At 50.5% G+C, this 27,345-nt stretch overlaps 1 protein-coding gene across 1 annotated transcript in view; it reads left to right on the top strand.

Moving 5' to 3' along the window:
• The first annotated feature begins 360 nt into the window (after positions 1 to 360).
• POU2F3 (POU class 2 homeobox 3) overlaps positions 361 to 27,345 on the top strand; it is a 71,986-nt gene continuing 45,001 nt past the window's right edge. Inside the window, exons 1-2 of the mRNA XM_023644227.2 lie at positions 361 to 700; positions 7,101 to 7,169. Coding sequence (XP_023499995.2) covers positions 361 to 700; positions 7,101 to 7,169 — 409 coding nt within the window. The remainder of the gene's footprint in view (positions 701 to 7,100; positions 7,170 to 27,345) is intronic.

Genomic DNA, 27,345 nt, shown 5'->3' on the forward strand with positions numbered 1-27,345 from the left:
AGACGAGTAAAATGAGTTCAGAGAGGTGGAGAGCCTTATCTCATGACACACAGCTGGTAAGCAATTGAGAGGAAGGATTCCAAAACCAGATTCTTTCCAGCACACCCTTATGGCTTCTCCAAACACTCCAGGCTCCTTGCAGCGCTTACACTTCGGAGTCTGTCCAGACCGAAGCTCACGCCGAGGCTGGATAATCCGCCAGGGCTTCGAAAAAAGGGCGAGCTGGACCAGGAGTCCGGGTTTCTGCGGGCGCGGTGGGGAGAGGCCGCCAGACCCGGTTGGGGCAGACAGGTGTTCCGCGGGGTCGGGACCTGCCCCGGCAGCACCCCCTGCCCTCTCCCCCGGCCCCCAGCTCCGCGTATGCAAATCGCCGCTTTGCATGGGCCCGGGGCCAGGAGCGGGGGCCCTGCCAGGGGGCGTGGCCGGCGGCCCCCGCCCCGCGCCGCGCCGCGTGCTCACCTGGGGAGTGTGGCAATCCTGGCCGCGCCGAGGGCTGCCCGGGCGGGCGGGAGCAGCGGAGCGCGCGACGGCGGCGGCGACGGCTCCGGCAGCGGCTCCCGCGGCGGCGGCGGCCGGGACGGGAGGAAGGAGACCCTGGCTTCCCCGGGGGCCCGGCTGGGGCAGACGCGAGGGGCCTGGGGGGGCGCTGGCTTTGGCCCCTCCTGGGGCAGGATGGTGAATCTGGAACCCATGCACACAGGTGAGGGGCAGAGGCAGTGAGCTCTGACAGGTGTCACTGCGCGCGGGAAGGGGCCGAGGGGCGCCGTGCTCGGGGGTCTTATTCCCCAGCGGCCAGGAGAGGGCAGTGTGGATAGCGGGTCACCCAGGGGCGGGCGTAGGCAGGCAGATGCCCGGGGGACCTTGGAAAAGAATGAGGGCGGGGGCTGCAGCAGGGGTGAAAGAGATTCTGAAGCCCACCCTCTTCACTCTCTCACAGCTGGAGAGTGGCAGATGTGTGCGACTTGGGTACGCTGAACTGTGGCCGTCTCCGTGAGGTCGCCCTCTTCCCTGATTGCAGAGGGTGGCTCACTCAGTCAGCCAGGGGTGTGGACCTGGGAGGGCATAAGTGAGGAAAATGCATGTATCCACATGTTATGTGTTTGGTGTCCCTGGCATTTACGTGAAGTGAAGGCAAAGTGACATTTGTAAGGGCTGGGGGTGGGCTGGGGGACCCAGGAGGAGTGAGTGGGGCCAGACAATTATAGAAGCACACCTGGGGCAGGTGCCATGCCACACATGTATTGATTAGGGCTTCTGGAAGCATGTGTCCGTGCATATCAGAGGTGAGTCTACCTTTCCCGTGCGCGTTGGGAGAAGAGATGCCGCAGACCCCGTGTGTGAAGGTGTGCCCACTCACATGGTCTGTGGGTCTTGGCGGTGCTCTAGGCTCAGTGCAGGGTGGGGCTGGAGTCTGTGTGCAGGTGCCGCTCAGCAGCTCTGTGGGACCCCACAGGAGGAGCAGCCTGCCCAGGGGCCTGTGGGATAGGTGCTTCCATCTCTGTGTCTGAGAGGGTGATGACAGATACCTCCTCTGTATTCTATGTCCCATGGGTTCGGATACCAAGCCCTCTTTTCCTCAGGGGTGGGAACCCAGGAGATGGAAATGCTTTTCCAGGAGTCGTTTCCCCTGCATGAATGGTATATGGACATGGAGGCCCCTCCATTCGCTCTGCTGATCCCTCCTTTCACAGCCAGCCTAGAACAGGAGCTAATCCTGAAGGGTGGGCATCTGGAGGTCTGAGGGCCTGAGCAGAGAACAGGCTTGAGGTGAAGAACGCTGAGCCTGAATGGCCATCTCAGACCAGCAACTTACCTTGCAAAGGGGCAGCACCCAAGGCCCTTTGGTTAGGATTTCAGGGCTGTTGATGGGAATTTTGTTACCTGCTTTCCTTTCTGGGAGAGTGCGGAGGAATAGTGGGGGGAGGCAATTCTCCGGACGCGCCCCAAGGCACAGAGCAGGCTGGAGCCCACCAATCCTGAAAACAAGTAGCAGTGGGTGCCCGGAGGAGACACAGGGTCCACAGTTCCCCAGAGCAGTCCCAGCTGGGCCGAGAGAAAGGCAGGCTGACAGAGAGGTGCTGACTCTGAGTGGATCTCCAGGTGCCAGGACGTGCCAGGAAGGGCCAGGGAAGGCGGAAGGAACCATCCAACTGGGTGTCATCCAATGTTTGGAGAAAGTCTGTTGCCAGACCCTGTGGCACCCACATGGAGCTGGGCAGACCTGGGGCAGATCCCTGCTCTCCTTTCTTCACCCCCTACCAAGAAGACCCACGTTTGAATGGGAGCAAGGCTTCAGAAAGGTGGGCCCCCAGCGGGAAGTTCTTTAGGATCAAGATCAGAGACTTCCTGGGGGTTTTCCGCCTCATTGTCTACTGAGGGCTCCTGCTCTGGGGCAAGTGGGAGGAGGTGGGACAGCTGGGACCCAGCAGGGAAGCAGCCGAGGGTCTAAGAGGATCCAGCCAGAGGAGGACAGCGAGTGAGGTAGAGGTGAGAAGGCCAAGCCTGCATGCCTTGGCCTTGGAGGAAGCTCCAGGCTGATGCTTTTCAGAAGCCCAGATGCCTCCCTCATGCCTGTCCACTGTAGGCCGACACAAAGGGGTTCCAGACACAGAGGGGGAGATCGTGCTGACCCCAAGGCAGGTGACTCCTCAGGGTGGGTCCCCGATTCAGCTCTCTACAGCTACTTCTGCCCCTCCACAACCCATTTCTGTAGCCTGGGCCTCAGGGCCGTCCAGGCCTCCTTGAGGTTTCTGTCTTGGCCCCTCTGTGGTGTCTGGTTCCCCTTCAGTGGCACCTCAAAGAGATCTCTCAGTTTGGGACTTTCTGTGGAGTTTCTGTGATTGGTCTCCATTTGAGGATTCTCTTTGCTGGGTCTTCTTGGTGGGCTTTTCAGGGTCATCTTTGTAGGGTCTTTCAGTGTAGGCTCTGCTGTGGGGTCTGTGAGGGAGGGTCCCTCTATGGAGTATCTCAGTATGGGTCCCTGTCTCAGGTCTCTCAGTCCACCACCCTCTTTGTAGAAATTTAGTCTCTTTGGAGTTCGATTTTCCCCCTCACAGTAATCCTGTATCCTGCTGATTCTTTATCAGTGGCACTTCCCCTGTGAATTCCCAGGCCTGGGCCCTTGGGGACTCCTCCTCATTGATTTACTGGAACAGTTTGGATAGGGGAAGGAGGGGAGACAGGAGCACACAACGTAGGGTGAAGCTCTGCGCCCAGGTCCCCGTCAGCTCCAAGAGCACTGCAGCCCCCAAGTCAGCCTGTCTTTTCACCCTGATAACCTGATAACCTGATTCAGGTCAGCCCGGGGCCTCGGCACTTTGTATTTTATAGGGCATCTCAGTGCAAGCACGAGCACCTGAGCAGGCATGAGGTCACCAGGCATGGGGCACCCCAGCCAAGGTGGGGCTCCTCACTCCTAGGCCAAAAACAGGCAGAAGGGTAGACAAGAGTCAGACAGACAGACAGCTAGGGAAGGAGAGAAGAGATGGAGGAAAACAGTGGGAAGCCAGCTGGAGGAGGACACCTAGTTGGCCCCAGAGCATCTCTTTTTCTGCCCTTCCCCCTGTGAGTTGTCCCCATCAGGGTTGGGAAAGAGGGATGGAGTCTCACAGACTAATACTAGTTAAGCTCAGAAATACCCTTTGAGTTTGAAGGCCTCATTGTGAGAGGAAGTGGGTTTCTCTTGAAGAAGAGGTGAGAGAAGTCTTCTCCTGGGGAGAGTTGGAGCCATGGCTAGCTCAGAATTAGGACGAGTGGGTCCCTTAAATTCCCTCTGGTAGAAGTGCCTCCATCAGCGGGTGTGTGAAGGAGACGTCACGAGGGAGCTCCAGTTCCTTCCAAAAACATAAAGATGAACAGTAGGAGAGAGAGGGATGGGCCCTCTGCTTTCCTGGCATTGCCTGGACCAGAAGGCTCAGGACACTGTGGACACTCAGCCTGCAGCCTGGGGGAAATGCCATCCCTTGCACTTTGCTCCTGTGGACTCACACACACACATCCTGGTTCACAGATATGTAAAGAGGGACTGACTGCTCCTGGGTCCTGCCAAGGCACAGGGAGGGCAGGGTGGGTGGCCAGCATCTTGCCCCAGCTTCAGAGTATGTGTGCTGGTGAGGCAGTTGAAGGTCTATGTCTGGTATCTGGGCTCTTACGTAGAGCATCTGAGCCTCTCCAGGGAAGAAAGCGATGGCAAGGAGACTACTCAGTTGCAGGCTGAGATCAAAACAGCCAAGACGCCTGGCCCCACCCCACAGCTCTCTCACCCACCCTTGGCAAGTGCTATCTAACAGGCGAAGGGTTATGGCGTCTCAGGGAGTTTCGGTGTTGCCCCATTTTTAGACTGAGACTCAAAAGCTTGTCCCACCCATCAGCCTCAGCCTCCTCCCCAACAGGAGCAGGTTCTCAGTATCTTCACATCCTATGGAATCGAACAAGATCCACAGATCATCTCAGCTTGCCCCTCCATTCGGGCTCAAATCTCTATCGGAACCCAAAGTGTCACAATGTTGCTCCCGTAATGGATGCATCAAATGAGTAGAGGAGTAAATTCAGTATTTCATTTACTCCTCACTCCCGGCAGAGTGTGGGGCCTTTTGACTCCTTCAAAAGTTATATTTAGACGTGATTAGAACTACCTTTTAAGTTAATTTAAAGAGCGAGTGAGATGGCTTTTGGGGATATTTACAGGCGATGCAGAGAGTCTGGGTTACTGGCGTAAAATTATGGTTTAGCTAAAGAGTTGCCCTTCTTAAACGTCAGGAGTTTGAAGTAAGTTGATTCAGAGAATGTGCTGGTTATCCCAGCTTTACCTCCTCTTAAACTCTTCCTGATCCCATGAGCATTTTTCCTATGAAGTCAGAATCTGGAGAATGCTGATGGCTTCCCAGCTAAAGGACAAATTACAGCAGTGCTGAGCCAGAGCTGTCCATTGTGACATCTCAGCCTGAGTATCTGTTTAGTTAGTTTGTTTGTTGTGTGCTCACTTTGTGCCAGGAACTGTGCCGGGCAGTTTTCGTTCAGCATTTCCTTTACTCCTCACCGTAACTCTGGGAAGTAAGTGTCACTAGTCCCATTTTTCAGTGGAGACAGCTGAGGTTCAAATACGTGGCCAGGGTCTCCCAGCTAGTTAGCGATGGCACTGGGATTAATTCCAGATCTGTCTGCCGCCAAAACCCATGCTCTGAATTCTGGGTTTAACCTCTGAAGTGGGTTAAAAACCACCCGGGGAAGGACTCGCCCCTTTTGGCACCATCCCAGCAGTCTCTGACGTTTGCTCAGCCCCATTGAAGAATTCCTGTGGGGAAGTGTGGGGTGAGCAGATCTGTGTTAGGCAATGCCCAGCTCCAGGCGTAGAACTTCATGGGTGGGACAAAGCAAAGCCCATTTCTCCCTTGAAGCGGAAGGTGAGCAGTGGCAGGAGCCCTTTGCAGATGTGTCCAGGTGGCCCACACTAGTTATTCTGCATATTCATGCATGACAGACTATACAGAAAGTTTCAAACTGCAGTCAGAAGGACTTAGGTTAGGCTCGAGAAATGCCCTCCTAAATGTAGTACCCTGTGAGGGGTGGTGGGCTGTGGGCACAGGGTCTCCCCTAGAGGTCTATGACCATGCAGGACAGTGTGGCTGACTGGAGAGGGCTGGGTGGAGCTCCAAGCATTTACCTGGGAGTTGTCGATTTGGCAGGTCTCAAAAATATTCCTCAAACCACGGTGGCTCCTAGGATTGCTTGCTCCTTCCCCTGCTTCTGGGGGTGTTCTAAGGGCTGGAGAGCCTCTGGACACCCCATCTGTCTTGCTTGGCATGGCAGTCACCCCTCCTGAACTGCAGTCACTACGCCTCCAGGGGCCACAATTTAATCTCTGTGAGAGCCACACACATCATTGCCCTAAAAAAAAAAAAAGAAGAAGAAGGTTTTCTCCCTGCTTTTCCTGGGGCGGAGGTCAGCCCTTTTCCCTCATCCTGATCGTCTCCAGACCTCAGGCGTCCAGACTGCCAACTGCCTGATTACCTGATGCAAATTAAGACTGCCTGCTTACCTGGGATTGGCTGGGGAGCCGGGCATGCAAATCGGCTCACCAAGACTTTATCTGGTTTGAAAGAGTTAAAGTGCCGCCCCAGAGACGAGGGTGGGGGCGAGGAGTGGGGGGTCAACACAATTTGAATAAAATATTCTTGTCTTTAACGGCTTCAGTATTGGGGTGGTTTAATAAGGAGGGGAGCCAAGAGAGTGAGTTAGTTCAAAGTTGCCTCTTTCCTTCTCTCTGCTGACCCTGGAGGACACTTAGGGGCCTCTTAGGTGGTGGCAGCTGTCTGTTGTGGGTAAATGTTTAATTTATTGAAATGAAGCAGGGCAGAGAGGCCGGACCAGCAGCACTTGGGGGCTGAGACGGGGGCCTGGGGTAGGTCTTCTCTCTCTGTGGGGCACTGACCTGACTGCCCGCCATCCCCTTCTCACTGAGCAAGTGAAAGGAGTAGGAGAGAAGGTAAGGATCCCAGAGGACAGGCTCTCCATGGGGGTCACACAGGAGCCAGGGTTCATCCCCAGACAGTGAGCTGACCTCTGAGAACCAGACAGAGAACAGAGGCAGGAGTTGAGGAAGAAAGGTGAGAAGGGCAAGCCTTGGTTCAAGGGTACTCTTACCTCCCAGGGTAGGGTTATTACGGGGAGAGGAGGGAGATGGATATTTCTTCTGTTACTTTGAAAAATAAAATAAATTCCTTATATCCCAACGGAAATGAGGATTAAGAATGGGAAGCATTCTCCCCCATCCCCCACCTTCACTGTCCCCCTCCCCTTGTTAAATTTTTACCAACTGAGCCCGGTGATAGAAGGAAGTGGCGATGAATGATGCAGAAGGTGAGAGACCCTTCAGAAGCGCTGAAGAGAAAGGCGAGGGAACGGAGGCCAGCACAGGAGGAGGGGAAGTGTGCCCCCGAGCTTATGAATATTCTAATGATTGTATGTGCGGGAATCCGGAATTTGAAAGTCTGATGGTTGTTGTAATTACACATTCATCTTTGCTGTTTAGTTAAAGCCACATGTGTCATAGCAAGAAAAATTGTGACCTGTTATTAAAATCAGTTGTGTTTCCCCTGCAGATATCAAGATGAGTGGGGATGTGGCAGATTCCACGAATGTTCGCAGTGCTCTCGGCCAGGTGGAGACAGGTAAGGGTCTTCTCTTCTGGGGAAGGGAACAGGAAAGCACCGGGTGGGAGAGAGTTGTTGCAAATTGTCGAACAATGTGGTTTCCCTCCTTGCTTGGTCTTTCGCCCAATCAGACTGAGAAGCTGGGTCTTAGGAAATGAAGACATTCCCTAGAGACATGGTGTATGACCCTGGAGCTCTCGAACAGTAGACACTGGTCTACAGTGGAACAAAACCTCCAGACCTAGGCTAGGAGAGGGCCAGATCCTTAAAAACAAAGAAATTAGGGAGGAGATTCACTTCTTGATGCGCCATTCCAACACCCCTAGAAGCAGCAGGCTGAGTTCCCAGCTTCTACTGACTGATGGAAGGCAGACCCTGTCTTTCGTAGATGGGGATTAGGGCCTTTTAACCCCAGATATCTCAATAGTCCTACTCAGAGAAGTAACCAGAGAGGCCCGTGTGCAATTGTTCCTCTTCCAAATTACGTGCATGTGGGTGGTAAATAGACTCAGAGAGGAAGGCGTGGTGCCTGGAAATGACTCTGCTTTGTGAAGAAGGGAAAGAGGTCAGGAAAGAATTAAGAAGAAAGTTTCATAGCTCTCTGCTTTTAACTCCATAGCCCAAGCCTTGGTTTGAAAGCTCCATATAATTAAAAAGAACTTAAAGAAAGATGAGTATAAATTGTGACACCACTAAATAACTTTAATAGCATCCCAACAAGACCTCAATTAGTCTTTCATCTGGATTATTAGAGACGTAGAAGTTAGAAGTGGAAGAGAATCGATGTTCCCCAGAGCTAAGATCTTTTCCCAAGTCTTCAGGTGCAGCCTAGTTCTATTCTTGAAGCTAAAAGACTTGGGACTGGGAACAAGATAATTGAGGGTCTTGCTGGGGGGAGGGATGGGCATCAGTAGGATGCATTTACCATAAACTTGTATGCCCCCCCCTTTAATATTGAAACAGTGTCTATTTCACAGTTAGAGCTATAGGTTTTATATTTTGCTTGATGTATACGGACAGCTGAACTAGAAGAGTGTGGGCCAGTTGCACCCATTTTTTGATTGATTTGCTGGTTGAATATGTTTTACTAAGGGTCTGTGGAGGGGCCACCTATTCTTGCTAATTGAGAAGAAGATGCCCTCCAGCCTCAAGAACCCAAGCAAGGCTTTGAAATCCCTTCAGCTGGAAAGTAATGGGCATGGTCTCTGCGCTGACACTCTTCCCTAGGGAAAAATCAGAGTCTAGAAGCCATGATTCTGGAGAAGGTGGGCCACCCTTTCTCGGTAGCAGGTGGGCTAGAGCCAACTCTGTTCACGTGGGCCAGGTATACTGCCCAGGTGTGTGGGGACACAGCTAGAGAGTGTCCATGTGGGAAGAAGACCATGCTTAGCAGGCTGGCACTGGTGCTCTGTAATCAGTTATGTGACAAAGTCAGGGTCACCGTGTTGGGAGTGAGGAGGAGCTACATAGACCCTGAAAAGTGAGCCAGGAGATGGAGGGAGTTCAGATCCTGGCCAGGAGTTAGGACGGTTAAGGTGTTATGGACGGTCTGAGCAAGTTCTGGCCTCCTATCTAGGACTGTGGGAGCTATGTCCAGGCTAGGTTGAAGGAGAAACAATCTGGACATAAGCTGGGACTTTCAGAATGTGACTGTCATCCTAGAGTTACAACCAATCCAATATATGCCCTTAGACCAGAGACTATGCCTCCCTAGGAGGCAGGAACAGATGACCTTTGAAGAGTGTGGATTTAGAATCAAACAGATCTGGGATAAAAATCACAGTTCTCCTGCTTACTGATTGTATGATGCAATAAGTTAATTTAGCCTCGTCTCTCCTGTAAAGGGAGACAATTAATGCCCATCTCAGAGAGTGGGTTGAGAGTTAGCTGAGATGATGTTTAAAGCCCTTAGCACAGCGCTTGGCACGTGGCAGCTGTGGTCATCATTCCCTCTGATGGCATGATTAAGATTCTGTGATTCTGTAATATACAGAATGAGCATGGCTGCAGATAACTGGGGTGCTCCTCTCCCCTATACTCAGGCCAAGGGGGTCAGCCCCGGAGGTTGGTTTTGTTCTTTCACCATTCAGGAAAGGATTCTGTGTGGGTCCTCTTCGGACCACGGAGTCCGTGCTGTCTGGAACTTCTCCATCTCTAGATCCTTCACTTCCAGGGGCTCAGCTCCGTGGCTGGTAGCATCCATGCTTAAGTGATCATCAAATTACTGCATGTTTTTCAGGGCAAGAAAAAAGAGGTAGCTAATTAAAGTAACCAAACTTCCTGGAAAGTCGTTCTGACTCATTTTTTACAGAGTAAAGCTTATTATGAGTCACAATGGTTATCAACTTGGTTTAATGGCTTCCTTTGGATTTTTAAAAGGCAGATTCCCCTTCCCAGCAGTACGTGAATTGAGGGGTGGTTTGTCTCTGGCTTTTAAAGGAACTATAAACAAAGGTGACCTAGAAAGCCCCGGCTCCCTGAGAGCACCCACTGTGTTGTGTGAAATCCCCAATGGGCACCAGGGGTGGGAGCTGGGAAAGGGAAGTGAATTTCCCCGTCCACACTGGCCAGGACTGCAAAGGAGAGCATTTTCAGGTCCAGACACAGATTTCCTGGTTGGTAGAGGCCTGGCTGCATAGCTCATCCTCCCCTTTCCTTCTGCCTGTGAGGAAGCCAAGGCATGGACAGAGGCCCAAGGCCTCATAGTGTGACAGCAGACGGGACCAGAGAAGGCTCCGATGCTATTTCCACACCTCCTGACAACTGGAGCCAAGCTGTTTCTAGATTTCTGAACTATCAGCTTCTCTATCTTTCCTTTTCCCTCCTCACCTGTTGTTACTCTTTCTTCATTCTGGAGGCTGACAATAGTTTTTTCTGTTCTCAGTTGAGTGGTTGATAAGAATTTATAGCCTTACCCACATTCCAAAAGCCCCCAGGTCCGTAACTGACAACCCCCAAGCACCCATGCAACTCACCCTACGACTTTTGACCACACTGGTCACAGCGTAGCCTCAAACCCAGGGGAGGACGCACAGTGGGCTCCGGAGGAAGGAGGGAAAGGCCAGCCACATTCAGAGAGCCTCTCCTCATACCCAGGCACACGCACATGTACCCAGAACTTTATGTACATCATCTCATTTCGTTCTTGCTATCCCTGTTATTATCAGTGAGGAAATCGTGGCTCAGCATGAGAAACTAGCCTGCCCAGGATCACACAGCATCTAACTAGGAATCAAACTAATCCCCGTCTGACTCCAGGTTCTGCCATTAACTCCCTGCAGATTATTGGGCAAGCGTTTCCCCACCCGGACCTTATTTTCCTCTCTTAAAAGAGAGCTTTGAACTGGATAATCGCTAAGGGCTGAATTTTAAAAGATGAGTACACGGCTCTGCTTTTCCAGATTCTCTCCCATCGGTTTCCGCATCCTGCATTTGTATGAAGGCTTCCTCAGCCCCTCCACCCCCACTCCCTCAGCCCCTCACGGTCCCCTTTTTCTGATCTCTCTCTCTCTGACATCTCCAGCTGCCTTGCTTTATTTGGGCTCTGATCCTTCTCTCTGACCTACCTGGTCCCATAACCAACATCTCTGGAGCGCACTTGTGTCAGAGCCCCAGCTCAGAAAGATGAAGAAACAGCCCCTGAACTCAAGGAGCTGTCCTCCTAGTGCAGGAATTCATGGTGAAGCAGGTGACAATGCCAACTTGTGACTGGAAGAGCACGCTCAAGCTCTTACTGCATTTGGCCTTTACAACAGTTCTGTGAGGGCACATGTCACCGTCCCGCTTTGCAGGTGAAGACATTGAGGCTGGTCATAGGAAAGAATGTTAGCTGATTTTCCCAAGATCCCATACCAAGCAAATGACAGCATTAAACCTGGGTCTTTCTAGTGACTTTCTACCCAAAGATGGTGGTGGGAAGACTGGGGAGCAAGCCGAGACCAGGGACAGAGGACACAAGAGAGTGGCAGCATCAGGGAGGTGCCAAGATTGTGCAGCGTGACACCAGCAAGGGACTATAGGGGAGTCAAGCTCCTACTAGTGGGTCGTCTAATCCAAGAGGCAGAAGCTGTGTCTGGGGCAAAAACATGCTTGTTGGGAAAGTGAGGGAAGGAGCCGGCCAGCCCACTCCCTTCTGGTGAGCTGTGGAGGGCAAGGATCCAGCCTCAGAGAGAACTTTCTCCTTCCCTCCTCTCATCCTGAACCAGCCTCACCAATGCGCCAGCACCCCCACCCCTTGCAACTCTCCAGGCTCAGTTGTCATTTGACAGGGGGAGTGGGGTAGGGTTACAAAGCCAGATGACAGAGGAGCAAATGCCTTGGCTCCCTGGTCCTGCTCAGAGATCAGGAAGGAAGGACTTCATGAGGCGAGTCTAGGGGAAGAAAAGAGGGGCTAGAGGTGAGGGGGGACTGGACTTTGTCAGTCGTCTCTTCCTGCTGCCCCTCTTCCCCCTCTTCAATTGTCCTGTCTGCCAGGCGAAGTGACTAGCGTCTGTCCCACCCCCTAGAAGTTCCGCTGAGGTGAGTTAGCTGTTTGGGGACTCTTTGCAGAAAGTCTGCTCACTTAACACTGGGAACTTTCAGCATGGTTTTAAGAAGGAATTGACATGATTCTACAGGGAGCCCAGAGAGGTCAGTGATTTTCCTAAGGTCCCAGAGAAAGAATGAGTAACTGACCCAAGGCTAGAAACTCCCCGTCAATTCATTCCCGGGGCCTCGCCGTCTCCACCCTGCTCAGTCCTGGAGAAAACAAGCTGAGGATAAAGGAACTGTGTCTCATCACGACCAAGAGGTGAGGTTCCAGGCAGAGACAGGCAGAAGACTTTTAGAAATGTGTGTGGTTTTCAATCCAAATATTTATTGAATAAAACTATTCTTTCAATGACAGAGAGGACAGGAGAAATCCAGGAAGTACTTAGGGAAAGGCGAGCCTTAGGGGAAGGTGCAGAAGTCTCCTATTGACAGCGCTTTCTAAACGAGGCACATCTGCATGCATGTACACACACACACCCTTCCTTTTATGATTAAATGACAGTGGATATGAAAGTACTTTGCAAAGTATATGCCACCATACAAATACAGTCCATCCTTACATTGATAATTATCAGAAACATTCACACGACAAGACAGAGCTCTGTCACTGAGCGATGTGGGACAAGTCTACTTGTGCCCTAGACTTGCATTTCCTCCGTGTTCTATGGGGAGGAGCGTGCTGCAGGGGTAAAATGGGGCGGGGGGGGGGGGGGCAGGCAGTCTCTAGGATCCAAGCCTGGTGACTCTGCTCCTGTGTCTCCATCTGTCCCCACTCCATCCCTCACCTTGCTGGAAAAGAAAAATGAAGCCACAGCTCCTCCAGATGCCCAGGGGGAACTGATAGGAATCCCTGAGGGTGTGAGGATTCTGAGAGGGTGTCTTGTCCATACCTCTCTCTTCCTTTGGAGACATTTCAAAACTATCTCTGGAAAATGAAAGAAACTACTGTTTTCAGAGACGTTTGTTTTCCTCATCTATTCTTCATCCTTAAGAAAAGCTAATCCTCCAATTTCTCTTGGCCACCTATCCTTGTAGGATACAATCTTCAGTGCCTGACACTCCTTTCTTATCTCTCACCTAAGACCCACATGCTGCAGCATAAGCCCATTGCCTCTTGTTCTGGCCTTCTCAAACCCAGAGTGGCTTCCATCCCACCTATTTCCAGTTTCTGTGACAGGCAGATTAGAAAGTATTGATTCACCACCCAGGCTGCATCCTGCGGCTGTACATGCTGGAGGTCTCAGGGGGCGGCCTGTGACATCAGGGATCACCTCCCCAGCTCTCAGGAACCTTAGCCAATAAAGCAGTGACAGCAGCAGCTCACACCTGTGCCATGCCTTACAGCTCTCAGACACTTTCTCATCTGTCTGTTCCCAAACCCAGACCCACAGGATGGACAAGGCAGGACCCTCCTGTTCAGATGATCCTGCCTGGCACCACTCCCTCTTCCTTTTGGAGGTCTCTTTAAGGAAGTGGCCCCTTGCCACCCCAGCTGCCATCTCTGCCACCCCTAGAAGAACATGGACCTCCCTTCTCTCCAGCCTCAGAGGGGTCAAAGTGAGGGAGCTGGGTGGGTGGCGTCCACATGCTGTCTTTTACAGTCCAGATCTCCACTTGGTTTCACCGGTGGTCATTCTTTAGAGCACTGCTTCACAAACAATCTGGGGTGCAGGACCAGTCGTTTTACCTCCAGTGTGTCACAGACCCGTATGTGGTCCTACCGCGCAGGACTGGCACTCAGCTCGTACCCACCACACAGGTTCCACAGGGCCCAAACTGGTCTCCATCCACTTCAGCAGGGAGAGCCCACTGATGGCGTGCTTGAGGTGCCATTAACATTTCTAAATTCTTCCTCTCCGCGTTTGTACATCCCTGGTCTCGGCCCTTAATGAACAGTTCACAGACCAGCCCTGGCTGTTGGACCACACTTTCAGATGCTCTGCCTCAGAGGAGTTTCCCTCGTGTGTAAGAGTAGGCATTCCGTGAGCAATGGGTACTTCTGACCCTGGGCACATCTTACGACCTTCTTAACATTCCTCCTACTCCCGCTGTGGGTAATGTGGGGGTGATGATGGGGAGATCCAGCAGGAGAGGTAGGTCCCCCACACACAAACTGGGAGACTGGACACTGAGCAGCGTCCAGAGACTCGGGGCCGCTGTAGCTTTCTGGGCCTCAGCCTTCCACTAAGGCAGCCCAAATCACACCCCCTGCCCCCTAGCTGTGAGTAAACACTTTCTGTCTCCTGGTCTACCTCTTCCTCAAGAAACAATTAGGGCAATGAACACCTGGTGTAGAAAAGTGCTGAACAGGAGAAAAAGAATTTAAAGAGAAACAAGCAACCAAATTAGGGTAAATCTTAGGGGCTCGAGGAGCAGCCAACATCCAGGCAACTAAGATGAGTTACACTCTGTCCCACCCCATCTCCCAAGCGCACAGACAGACAGACACAAATACAAATTCACACTCACACAATCCCCACCTCCAAACCCTCGGGGCGGGACCAGAGGTGCACCTACTGGCAGTCTTCATCTCTGGTCTAGGCTGCTCTTTCAAAGGCCGGCTGGGGTCCTTGCGGGGGTTGTGAAACTACAGGAGAGCCGGGGCACCGAGAGCTGAGTCTCAGCCCGCATCTGCTGGAAGGTCTCCCATATTTAAACCCCTTCCCGGGGAGGGCTTTCCTAGGATGACCCAAGCTTAGGAAGAGTTGCTGCAGGGAGAAGCAGGTCCAACTTCTCTCTCACCCTCTCACCCCACACTCCCCACAGCCTTTGGTTTGGGAGGACCCGAGAGAATCAGCTGTGTCCTTAAAAGGGAAGCTGCATGAGGTTGTCCCAGCAGGGGGACATTCCCCCTCATTGAAGCCTGAGCGGCGGGCAGGGCAGGATCAGAGAACGGCAAGAGCCCTCAAGGTGGCTGAATTTCATTTCTAGAGACTTCAGCCACTAACAGTTCAAAGTCCTCTCTTGCCTCCTCCTTGGGCCAGTGCTCGCTGGGGGGAGCTCCTGTGGTCACAGCAGGGCCCCGGGGAGACTCAGGAAGGGCAGGCCTCTGTGCCAAGCCCGGGGCATGGGAAACAGAGCTGCAGGCATCTCCCAAAAAGCACCAGTGCTGTTGACTCAAAAAATAATAGGTGTTCATTTGCATGGCATTTTACGTACGGGCTCCATGCAGTGCCTTTTCATCTCCTACCACAGGCACCTCCGAAGCCCCCCAGGTGTCCCCTCTCCTGTCGCCTCCTCTCAGGGCATTGCTGTGTCCTCCAGACTCCAGAACTTCCCCACCACTACCTAGCCCATGCTTGATGTAGCCCAGCCCAGAAAAACCCAGCAGTTGGCCTCACTTGGGTGTGACTGGTCCAGGTTTGCATGAAAGGAACTGGCGGGTAGTCTAGCAGGTCTGGGCCCCCTGGTCACCTGGGTTAGGAGCACCCCACCTGACTGCTGTCCACTTCAGTGAGGCCCCCAGCAGAGGGCTTGCTCACCCCCACCTGCTCCGGCTGAGAAGAGGAACAAAAAATCTAAGCCAGAGAGCACAGAGAGGGGCCGAAAGGAGAGGAAACCCAGTGGTTGCTATGACGATGGGGTCTCAGCGCCCAATTTGCATAGGGCGATGATTTCCATACTGCAGGGTGAATTTCCATATCCCTGCCTCAAAGCCTGTTGGGGTGGGGAGGGGGAGAGGGGAGAGGTCATTTGAAATTCAAATGAGGATGATTAAGATTTTCTTGAGGAGGGAAGCACGGACAAAAGGGGTTAAGCCGACTGGCAAATGTCTGCTCCGGGCTCAAAGTTGTTGAAAGCATTTGGCTGGTTCCCCTCCCACCCATCTCCACAGGCCCCTGGGGACCTGCCGGTGGTTGTGGTCGGGCTGAGTGTTAGTGGCCTCTGCCTGGGAAGATGAGCTCGGTCTCTATCCCCTCCTGCCTCTGGGCTCAGTTTATGCCCCAGGGTCCTGAGGATGTTGAGCTCACAAGGACCATTGGGCAAGTTCTAGTTCTGCACTTAGGCCTCCCTCCTTCTGGTGACCACAGACTAGTCATCTCAGTTTTTCTATCAGTGAAATTGGAGAACAATCTGCACTTTCTGGTTTGGCTGAGGAGATGTGAGGACAGATGGGTTCTGGACTCATCTCTACCACCAACCTGTGCCCTTAGACAAATCGCTTCCCGTCTTTGGGCCTGACTTTGTACACATTGGATGAAGGGTCTGAACTTGAGAGTCTCTAAGATCACTTCTAGCCCTAAGATGCTGTGATCGGAGCATGCTCTGATCCTTGGCACTCACCAGTTATTATTTGCAAGACTCTTTGAATGAGGTGAGTTGCTGCACCCCTCAGTTCCTCTAATGTGTTAGGAAGGGCACCCCTGCCCCCCAGCTTACCAAGATGCAGTCATTAAGAGCATAGACTTTGGAGCCAGACTCTGTATTTGAAGCTAGCTTCTCTACTTATTAGTTATACGACCTTGGACTCATTGCTTAATGGCCCTCTGCTCAGTTCCTCATCTGTAAAGTGGGAGTAATAATAGTGCCTACCTCCTAGGGTTGCTACGAGGATGAACTGAGTCAACATTTGTACAGCACTTAGAACAATGCCTGCCACGGAATAACGCTATTTGCTGGTATTAGTATCAGAGGGACAAAGTGTCCACATGGTGGGGCAGTGACCCAACAGCCAATCCAGGGAACCTCTATGAGGAAGATGGACTATCGCCTGCGTAGACCTGCCTGTGAATTCACTGTCATACCCACTTACACTCAGGAGCTAAGACATGGGCTCCATGGAGAGCCCACGCCCTCGCCCCAGTGTGGGCTGCTTGTGTGCATCCTGACTCGGGTTTGTCTTTACTACTCCGGAAGCAGGGAAATGGCAGAAGAAAGGGAGAGAGTCGGTAGAAAGACCCCTTCTCCCAGGACCCAGGGCTGAGATGGGACAGATTCAACGAGACAAGATGATATTTATGGTTCTGGAAAGTCTAAAGGTCCTTTTTTTGCCTCGAGTTTCGGCAGCAACTCCAGATGCGGTTGCATTTCAAGAGAGTGTAGTGTAGTGTGGACAGCCTTGGCTGGTGCACAGATGTGGGTTTGAGTTTCTGCTCGGTGACTTACTAATCAGTTACCTTAGGCAAGGTGATTAACTTCCCTGAGCCTCAAGTTTCCTCAGCTGTAAAATGGGGATAGTAAGAGCACCTACTCACAGGTGGTTGTGAGGATTAAATGCTGCCATATGTATAAAATGTTTACTACAGAGCTTGGTGAATGCTCCATAAATGTCAGCTATTAATTAATCCTTATTATTTGAAAACAGTGTTCTGCTGCCAAAATGCTTGAAAATTCTCTGATCTAGTCCTGGTCTCCTATTTTACGGGAAGAGCGACTGGGGTCGGACAAGGGGAGTGACTTTCCCAAGGCCACAGCAGGGTTTGAGAGGATGTTTCTTTAGGAGCCTTTCCCCGCCCCAGAGGCATGTCCATGTCCCTGCACCCCCACCCCCAACCACCCTGTCCTTTGTTTTTGTTTTGTTGTTTCATTGAACAGAGACTCTCCCCTCCCCACCACCCTTCCCTCAGAAGTGGCCTCTCCAGCCCCAGGAACATAGGCCCCAGACAGGAGAGGAAGACGTGACACTGGCAGCATTACACCGCATGAGGGAAAGGACATGGTGTCTGGACTCAGAAGATGGCTGTGTGAGGTCTAACAAGCCCCACCCTCTCTGGCCCTCAGTTTACTCACTGGTAAAATAGGAGTTCTGTAATTGCCACCCTGTAGACCTCACAGGTGTGGTGAGGATCAAATAACTGGATGTGAAAGGTCACTGCAAAGCAAAGGAGCAAACCCAGCGCAGGCACTGTGACCTGGCATGGTGGTGAGCACACTGGCCCAGGAGCCAGAGCTTTGAGATGCATCGAGTTCCTTCCCTCCAGCCCGGGTGACCCAGCCTGGGCTTCCTTATCTGCAACCGAGTGGGAGGAATGAACGAAAGGAGAGTGTATCTGTAGCAGCTTTTGGAAGTGTGAGCTGTTCCACGAATATGAGATGGCATCTCCCGTGTAAGCTTTCTCATTCCACACATGCCCTGCTGAGCCGCACAAAGGACATCGGCGCCCACATGGGAACCAGAGCCCAACCGCATTCATGCCCCTCTCTGCCAGCTCCTCCTGCCCCTTGCCCACCCCTTCTCCCAAGACTTCACTCAGCCCTGGAAAGAGGGCTAGGATAGAGGTCTCTTACTGACCTTGCACCTCTTCCCCTCTCAAGGCTGGGCCAGGAGTGGAGCTGGTGCTGGTCTGGAGTTGACCTGGAAAGAGCCCCATGGGCTGTGGAGAGAGTCAGGTCCGGGCATCGGAGCTCTGGGGGTTTGTTCCCACTTTGCCATTTATTGCCTGTGTGACCTTTAGCTCATGACTTGTCCTCTCCAAGACTGTTTCCTCACTTGTAAATGATGGGTGCAGTACCAGGAGTCTCTGTGGTCCCCTCGAGCATGAAAATGTTCTGACAGAAAAATAGCAGCTGAGGTGCTTCTCTGAGATGTGCTTGTTGGGAGCGCCCACAACCTGGGTTTATTTAACAGAGTTCTTCCTTTGAAGATGGATTTTTATTGTTTTGCCAGGGTCAGGGGACTATGAGTCAAGACTTTTGTGGAAACCTGACTCTTCTGGCCCGCTTCCTTGCCACAGTAGCCTGAGTCCCTGGACTCTTTTTCTGGAACCTGGTGCGACTGCCCAGGATGCTCCTTCAGCTTAGCCCCTGATCATGCTGTCTCCTTTGCCCCTGGGGTGGTGACTGCAGCATCAGTGTGTGGCCAGCTGGAGAGGAGGGGGCAATGCATAAGAGCCCCAGAGAGCCCCATCTCTAGCTCGGACTGAGAAGAAATGGGGTTTGTATTTCCTAAAAAACTAGGAGGCCTTGGTGAGGAGCCTTTCGTTTATCAAAGAATGATGTGACAGATTGCAGAGGGAAGCTGGGAAGATGCTGGACTTCTCTTCTAGCAAAGGGGTGCAGCAGAGTGCCTTCTGTCCACTGTGGTGTGTCCCCGGGCTCCCGAGACCTGTGGGAAGGGCCTCGAGAGCAAGGCTTTGGGATTCAGTCTCCTGACGGTGCATGTGGAGAAAAGTCAGCAGGTCCCTCACAAAGGCCATGTTGCAAGAAGCCGTGAGGTTGGTCATGGTTACTCTGCCATTCTCTCCCTTGGGGTAGAGAGGAAGAAGCTTTAAATCATGAAAATCCCCAAATGCACAGACTGTCAGAGGTATAGGGAACCTGAAAGGTCATCCAGTCCTGGAGTAGCAAGTGGGTTTGTTCGGGAGAGCTAATTCTGATCATTGGTGGTGATCTCTGAGCACCGAGTTTAGGAAAAGGAAGAGGGTGCAGCAATCCATTAGTGATATCTGCCTGGGCATGGCTTGCACTCACGCCGTGTCTTTGCATTTGCCATCTGTACCCTCAAAGGTCAGGCGACTTGACCAAGGACACTCAGCTAGTGGAGAAGTGGAACTCATCTCCCAATCCCTAAGCCGGTGCCCTTCCCACAGTCCATGACAGGTCCTCCTGTGTCCTGTGCTTCAGGTGGCTTCAGGGGTCATCCTCAGTTTCCTTCTGGGCATTTCTTTGCTCCTATGAAAGAGGTGGCAGGAATGCAGACAGAAACTTTTTTGTTTTAATATTTAAGGGAAAGTGAAGGCTATGGAGATTAAGCCACTGGCCCAAAGTCCAGTGTAAAACAGCCTTTGAAGTGACCCTCCAGCTCAGTTTACTGTGCGTTCTCTGCTCGGCACTCTGACCATTAGGCAAGACTTCTCAGTTCCTTGGAGGAACCTCAAGTAACCAAAAAGGTAGGCGTGGTGTCTGGGGGGTCCTATGAACTGTTTGGACTGGTTTTAATGTCCTCATTGGGAAGTCTCTTGGTTTGCTCTGGTGACTTTAATATGTGCTGTCCCAGGAAGTGCCAGCAAGTTGCCAAGTGGTCACAGAGTGGCACTGAAAGGCTTACTGCGTTATACTAGGAGCGGATCTGGTGAGAAGAGAAGCAGTCCAGAAATGGGAGAGGCTCCTCCCCATTGCCGAATGCTCTCTGCATTGTTTACCAGGCAGAAGTGAAAAATCCTGCTGGAACGGTTCTCCATTCTTGTACTTCCACCTCCCTCACCCAGAGAATTGCTCCCCAGGCAAACTCACATCCCAGGGCTGCCAAAGCTATGCAAATCAGCGGGGCCTGTGAGGCTGCAGGCTCAGAGGTGGGAAAGCAGAGGGCTGGCGCCGGCTCCTACTGTCCTGGCCAGGCAGGCTGCACGGCTGACCCGGTGCTCACTGGATGTCAGGGGAGGAGAGGCAGAGGTGGATGTTGCTCTTCACACCCCAGCACCTCCTGCAGACTGCCTTTCTCATGGAGACTCCATTGGGTGTGATGACCTTTCTGGCCTAAGGAGGTTCTTTCCAGAATCCTTGGGCTCCTCGCTAATTCACTGTGCCTTTTGCCCTCTTTTGATCACTTAATCCCATTTTCTATGGACTGGGCCGTGGTTTTCATATTTAACCCTGCTCCCTCGAACTGCAGCCCCAGCCTCTTCCTTTCTTGGGAGCCCTTTGGTACCAATGAACGGTTCTGGGAACCATGAGGGCCCAGGGAGATGCTGGAGTTGGGGAGCTAAACTGGGGCTTGGGTGGAGTCCTCGGACATGGTAACAATGTAGTCATGCTAGAGTGGGTAGGGTACACCACACTGGGTTGGAAACCCAGTGAGAGCTTTTGTCTCCCCCTGAGGATCATTCCCAACATGTGCCCATACTTTAAAAGCTCCGTCTGTTTGTATGTATCATCACTTAACCTTGTAGAGACTCAGATTCTTCACCTTGAAAATGGGGTGAATACTAATGCTTCATCTTCCCAAAGGCAGGGAACTTGCCCCAACGACCTCCTGGGGTCCCTCCCAGCCCTATGAGCCAGGGCTGCAAGGTGTTTGCTCTCCTTCTGCTTTCTTGCTGAAAGCGTCATGGCCTGGGGACTCCCAGGGGAACATGAGAACCACAAGAGGCCTTGGGAGACCCCAGCTGGTAGCCCTTCCAGCTTGGCACGGATCTCACCCATTTGCCCCCAAGATCTCCAGAGACGGGGTTCTGAAGCTTCCTTTGCGAGCGCTTTCTGCCTCCTCGTCCGCTCTGTGTCCTTGTCTTTTATTGTGTGCAGAACAAAGAGGACAGAGAGAAATGGTGAGGAGAGTTCTTTGGTCTTTCCTGTGCCTCCCCCTGCAGATGCTGCAGACGGCGACCAGCTTTGGGAGGGGAAGAAAAAGCCCTGGTACCTTTCAATCAGCTGCATTGAATCCCAAGACTTTAGAGATGGAAGGGATTTTAGGGGTCACCTGAGAGCCCCCTGTTGATGCTCTCAAGTTGCCCCTCAATTCAAAACCTAATTCTGTAACATCCCTGAAAGACGCAGCCTCTGCTTGAATATTCCTGGCAGTGGGCAGCTCTGCTGATGTGAAACTGCCCGTTTCACAGCTGGACAATTCCACTTCTTACAGAATTCTTCCTTATGCTGAGATGAAGCCCGCTTCCCAGAAGCTTCCATCGCTGGCCCTTGTTCTGCTCTTTGGAGCTGCAGGCTAAGCCTGTTTCACTTCCATGCCAACATTTGGGGAGGAAGAAAAAGTCCACTGACATTTATTTAAGCACTTACTATGCACCTGGCACACTGCTTTCAAGTGTTCCCTTGTTGGCTTGTTTTATTTTGAAAAACTTCAGAAATACAGAAAAGAGAGAAAACAGTCTAATGAACAGCGTATACTCATCACCTGGATTTAATAACGGTTAACATTTTGCCATATTTGATTCATCCATTTTTTTCCTGAAAACTTTATTTTTTAACTTTTCATTGTGGACATTTTCAGACACAAACAAAAGTAGAGTCGAATACAGTGAGCCCCGTACACTCATTGCCTGCTCTCGACAACCATCAGACTTCTGCCATTCTTGTCGCCGGGATATTTGCTTGTAAATTATTGACATTATAACATTTCAATCCTAAATATGGCAGTATGACCTCTAAAACGTGAGGACATTTTCCTTCTTAACTACAACACCGTTATCACACTTAACAAAATGAGTCATTTAATTCTCATGGCGACCCTTTGAAGAAGGTTCTGTCTAAAGGCAAGTGTGCTCTCTGGCCTGAATACCCTCTCCTTATCCAGTGTGACGCTGGGCTTCTTACCATCTTGGTCCTCAGGCTCTATAGCCCATTTCATCAGGGTATCTTTTGAAAAATGGCGCCCTGAACTGGGCATGATGCTCTCAGTCTGAGATCTGCAATGATCTGCATGTCTGTTAACGCATGGGAGAGCATTAGCTTTTTCAGCACCCACGTGTGGCACGTTTGGGGCCAATACTGAGCTTTGGTCAATGAAAACTCCTTTTTTGTTGTTTCTTTTTCGCATGAGATACTCTAACACCAGCTTCTCCTATAGTCCTTTCCCCGCAAGGAACTGCAGTATGTTTATTTCCCAATAGTGTCTGCCAATAAAGGGAAATAAGATTCGTTTGTTTTTGTTTTTCTTTTTTTGTTGGGGGAGGTGTATACAGTCGTGTGCGTTTAATCACGGGGACATGTTCTGAGAGATGCATCGTCAGATTTCGTCGTTGCATGAACATCAGAGTGCCCTTACACAGACCTAGATGGTACAGCCTGCTACACACCAAGGCCATGCGGTACTAATCTTAGGGGACCACTGTCATATATGCGGTCCATCGTTGATCTAAAGGTCTTATTTGGCTCATGACTGTACTGGATTTCTGTAGGAGATTTAGCCTCTTTAAAAATGTGAAATACAGAGTAGAGATATTTCGATGGTCAGGAATGCACACGTAAATTTTAATCACCACGAGCATCAGCTGTGACTATTTCTATTGTTAGCTCCATTTGGAGGTTGGTTGGTGGTATTGGTGAAGAAACTCCTTATCAGGCTTCACAATGCTGTAGATAGTCTTCTTTGAGCTTTGTTGAGGTATAACTGACAAATCAAACTGTGAGATATTTACAGTGTACATTGTGGTGATTTGATATATGTATACGTTGTGGAAAAATTCCCACCGTCTAGTAAATTAACATATGCCTCACTTTGCATATTTATCTTTTTTTTTTTGGTGAGTAAACATAAGTTCTCTCTTAGCAAATTTCGGTTATGCATTACAGTGTTATTAACTATAGTCACCGTGTTTACATTAGATCCTCAGATCTTATTCATCTTCTAGCTGGAAGTTTGTGCCCTTTTACCAACCTCTCCCTATTTCTCCCACCCCAAGTCCCTGGCAACCACTTTTCTACTGTCTCTTTCTATGAATTTGACTTTTTTTTTAGATTCCATACATAAGTGATACCATGCAGTATTTGTCTTTCTCTGGCTTATTTCACTCAACATAATACCCTCAAGATCTGTCCATGTTGTCGTAAATGGCAGGATTTCCTTCTTTCTCGTGGCTGAATAATATTCCATTGTGTGTGTATATATATATATCTACATACACCCTATCTTCTTTATCCGTTCATTCGCTGACGGACACCTAGGTTGTTCCCATATCTTCGCTATTGTGAATAATACTGCAATGAACATGGGGTGCAGATCTCTCTTAAAGATCCTGTGTTCATTTCCTTTGGGTATACACCCAGAAGTGGGGTTGTTGGGTCATACAGCAGACAGTCTTAAAGGCAGAGCATGCTTTTGTGCAATTTGACTACTTTAGTTGACTACTCAATATGAAGTAGAAAGGTTTCCAGGTTAGAGTATTTGTCAAAACACAATTCCCTAATTAAAAAAAAATCTTCAGCTTACTTTTTTTCTTTTTAATTTTTATTGTAAAAAGTAAAATAAAGTTTATTAAAATTATGTTGTAAAATAACATAAAATAAAATTTAAACACAAAATTTACCCTCTTAACGATTTCTAAGTGCCCAGTTTACCTTTATACAGTTTATTTTTAACCTAAATGCAAGACTTTACATTTATTCCTGTTCCATTTCATCTTGTTGGTGTTGGCCTCCTATTAGAACCTGCAAAAATGTTTTCTAACCCTGAGTCCATCATCCAGTTTTCTGTATTAATCTCCCTCTCGGCTCCAAATTACTTTAAAATCGATCAACATCTATCCTGTTTATTTGCCTAAGCTGTTGACTAAAGTTGAATGCTCTGGTGCGCTCTTGATGCGGTGTGTTTATTGGGGAAATTGAATGAGTACAGGAGTTGAGAAACCCGAGCTTTGGTCCCAGTTCAGGTTCTCTGAGGTTCTCTGAGCTTAGCAAGGTGCGTCCCCTCGGAGGTTGGACTTCATTGTTCTTCTGACTCTAAATATAATGCTCCTGCTGTGGTTTTCTTTTCTTCCAGTTTATTCTGTCTCTTCTAACTCTATTCAAAACTATCTTCTCTCTTTTTGGCCTTTCACCTTTTTTCCTAGTCCTGCCTTGGTACTGGCCAGTGTGAGGAAAAGATACAATGTGTTGGAGAGAAGGAAGAGTGGCTGTTACTTCTTGGGCAATTTTCAATTCACATTTCTTATTTGGGCCCGTTCTTTTATTTATGCCCTTGTGGCCCGGGTACTTGGGGGGCCAGCTAAGCTTCTGGCCTTTTAGTATCTTTGAAGGAGACCAGGCACCAGGTGAACGCCAAGGAGAGTGTCAGCGGGTTTCTAGAACTTCAGCAGAGACCACAGCCTGCTGCAAATCCATCAGGTCAGGAAATAGGGCCAGACGGTTACAGCGATAGTGTAAATATTTTGTACAGTAAATAAATAAATGTTTAAAAGGAAAAAAATTGCTCCTATGTGTCTCTGTCCTGCTTTGTTTTTTCTGCAACAGCTGCCACCTTCCAAAGAGGGAGCCAGGCCTTGGAAATAGAATGTGTTCAGGTTTCTGCAGATGGTGACGCCTGTGATTTCTTAGGTCTGAATGGAAGATTCATTTTGGTAGCAGTTTCTTAGTAATTTGGGTCAAACACATAGTCTTTCAGCACCTACTATGTGTTGGACACTTTGAGGCACTTGAGTTACAATGATAAACAAGATATGATAGCCCTGGCCCCTAGGGGCTCATAATTTCCTGAGGGATATGGACACACAAACCACTGACTCTAAAAAATGTGCTGTGTGCTATAAGAGATATAAATAAGAGATGTGGAAACACAGAGGAGGAAATCCCTTTGGATGAGCTTGATGGAGGGTGTGACATTCGAGTTAGGTCTTGAAGGATGAGTGTGTATTTTCTAGGGAAACATGGGCATTCCAGTCAGAGGGAACAGAGTATGAAAGTCCCTAACATAGGACCAAGCTCAGCCTGTTTGAGGAATAGCCCAGGATGTCTGGAGCCCAGCTCCACAATTGGTTATTGCTTCCCAGCTTACAAAGCACAGCCACCAGCTTTGTCTTACTCAAGCTTTCCTATATTCCTGGGAAGTGAGTGGAAGGGGAATTATGACCTTCCTTTGCCACTGAGAAACCTGAGACTCTGGAACTTCCTGCCTTGACCAAGGTCACACAGCTGCGCAGTGCGGGAGCCCAGGCTGGAACCCCAGGGCTCTGACTTTAAGTCCAGAACTCTTTCTAAGTATGCCCCACTGCTCCTCCACATAGCATCTTAAAGGGGTAGAAAAAGAAGTTTCTGGTGATTGTGGACCAATATGATGATGGTACCCCTTCCTTTCTTTGGGAAGAGGAGCACCTTCTGCACTGTTTCAAAGGTGAATAAATTGAGTCCTGGGACTGCCTCACCAGTCACCTCTCAATCTAGAGCATTAAGGCAGCAGCAGCACCCCAGGGAGCTAGATGTTGGCCCAGAATTCCCAGGCACCACCTCCCAGGCCTCTCCTGTAGGCTGGGTGGGGAGAGATGCCAGGTAGAGCAAGTCCAGCGGACCATGGGAGAGAGAAGGAACAAGTGCAGCAGTAAAACGAGGGCTGAGGCAGCTCCCCCTCGGCCAAATCTGGAGAGAGAATCGGGTGTCATCAGAAATTAACTAATGCCTCTAGTAGACTACGTCACTGTGTCTCGACTGAGACCCCCAGAGGCTCTGAGCTTTTCTCTCAGGCTGGGGACCATGAGGGAAGCCGTGTCTCCTGCTTAGCAGTGGAGTCAGAATCTGAATAGGAATAGCGTTGGGGACCTGAGCCCTTACTCATTGCCCAGCGCTGAGCTACGTGCCACCCTCTGCTCTCCTGGAATGTCATGGGGTCAGACTCCTGGGAGGTCCTGGCTGGACCAGGCTCCTCTAGTCCAGCCATTCAGTTAGCCCAGGATTCAAGGAAAGTCAGGCGGAGATACCAATGCAGGTAAGGATGAATTTGATGAGAAGGAGAAACTCTGTCACCAGGCTCCAAGAGCAGCAGGTGTATCCTCACGTTCAGAGGCCTCTTGAGAAGGGCCACGGAAAAACTTATGTGCAAGAGAAGCTGTTAATTTTGTTGGCTGGTGGGTTTTAAAATCAGTCTCTGAATTCTGCATGCTCGTCTTTTTCATTTTGTGGATCTCACAAACACAGTGATGGCATTCACAGGAACCAAAAGCAAAGACCTTTTTAAATTGTCCACAAACCTGATGACCCCCTCAAGTCAATGTGTTTTGGCTCCCAGTGTTTCTCTCAATTTCTAGATCTCATTCACATATATATTATTACCTCCTTCTGGAACCTTCTCCTCTTGCCTTCCAGACTCCATACTTGCCTGGTCTTCCTCCTACTTGAGTGCCCAATCTTTCTCAGTCTCCTTTGCTGGCTCTTTCTCCTCATCCCAATCTTGACCCTTTTTTCTTCTTTATCTGGACTCAGTTCCTTTGTAACTTCACCAAGTCCTATGGCTTTAAATACCACCTATAAGCTGATAACTACCTGATTTAGACTTCTGACTTGATACCTCTCCTCAGTCCAAACTCATTTCCCTCCCTCTCCTGGGATATCTAAGTGGCATCCTAAACTCAACACATCCAAAAATGGAGCTTTTCACTTTCTACCACCAGCCTGCTCCTCCCCGAGTCACCCCCATGTCAGGGAATTGTATCACCACTCACTCCATCAAGAAAGCCCAAACCCTAGGAATCGTCCTTGATTCCTCTCTTTCCCTTGTACCCCACCTCCCGTCTATCAACTGCTGCCATGAGCTATCAATTCAAAATGTATTCTAAATCCAGGCCCTTCTTACCACCTCCATTGCTACCCTTCCACCCAGTCCACAGCCCTCTCTCACCTGAGCCATTGCAACAGCCTCCCAGTTGGTCTCCCTTTCTACTCTCTTACTCTCTACGGCTGATCGACTGCAGTTTTAAACACTTAAGTCAGATCATGTTACTCTTCTGCTCAAAACCCTCCATCACTTCCCATCATCCTTGGTGTAACAGCTGAAAGTTTTCACCATGACCTGTCTACCGGATCTGTGTCATCTCGCCCCTGGTTCCCCAGCCACTTCTCTCCAGCCATTCCAGCCTCATTCCTGTTCCTCAGCGTGCAAGCCTGTTCTTGCCTCAGGTCCTGATCCCTCTATCTGGAATGATCTTCCCCAGACCTTCAAAAGGGTGGGTCCTCACTTCACTGGATGAAAATGTCACCTCCCCCGAGTGGCCTTCCCAGACCACCCTGGTTATGAACAGCTTCTGATGCTCTCTCCCCCGACCGTGTATTATTGTTCCCCACAGTAATT

This window comes from Equus caballus, chromosome 7, assembly GCF_041296265.1.
Source record: "Equus caballus isolate H_3958 breed thoroughbred chromosome 7, TB-T2T, whole genome shotgun sequence".
NCBI lineage: Eukaryota > Metazoa > Chordata > Mammalia > Perissodactyla > Equidae > Equus > Equus caballus.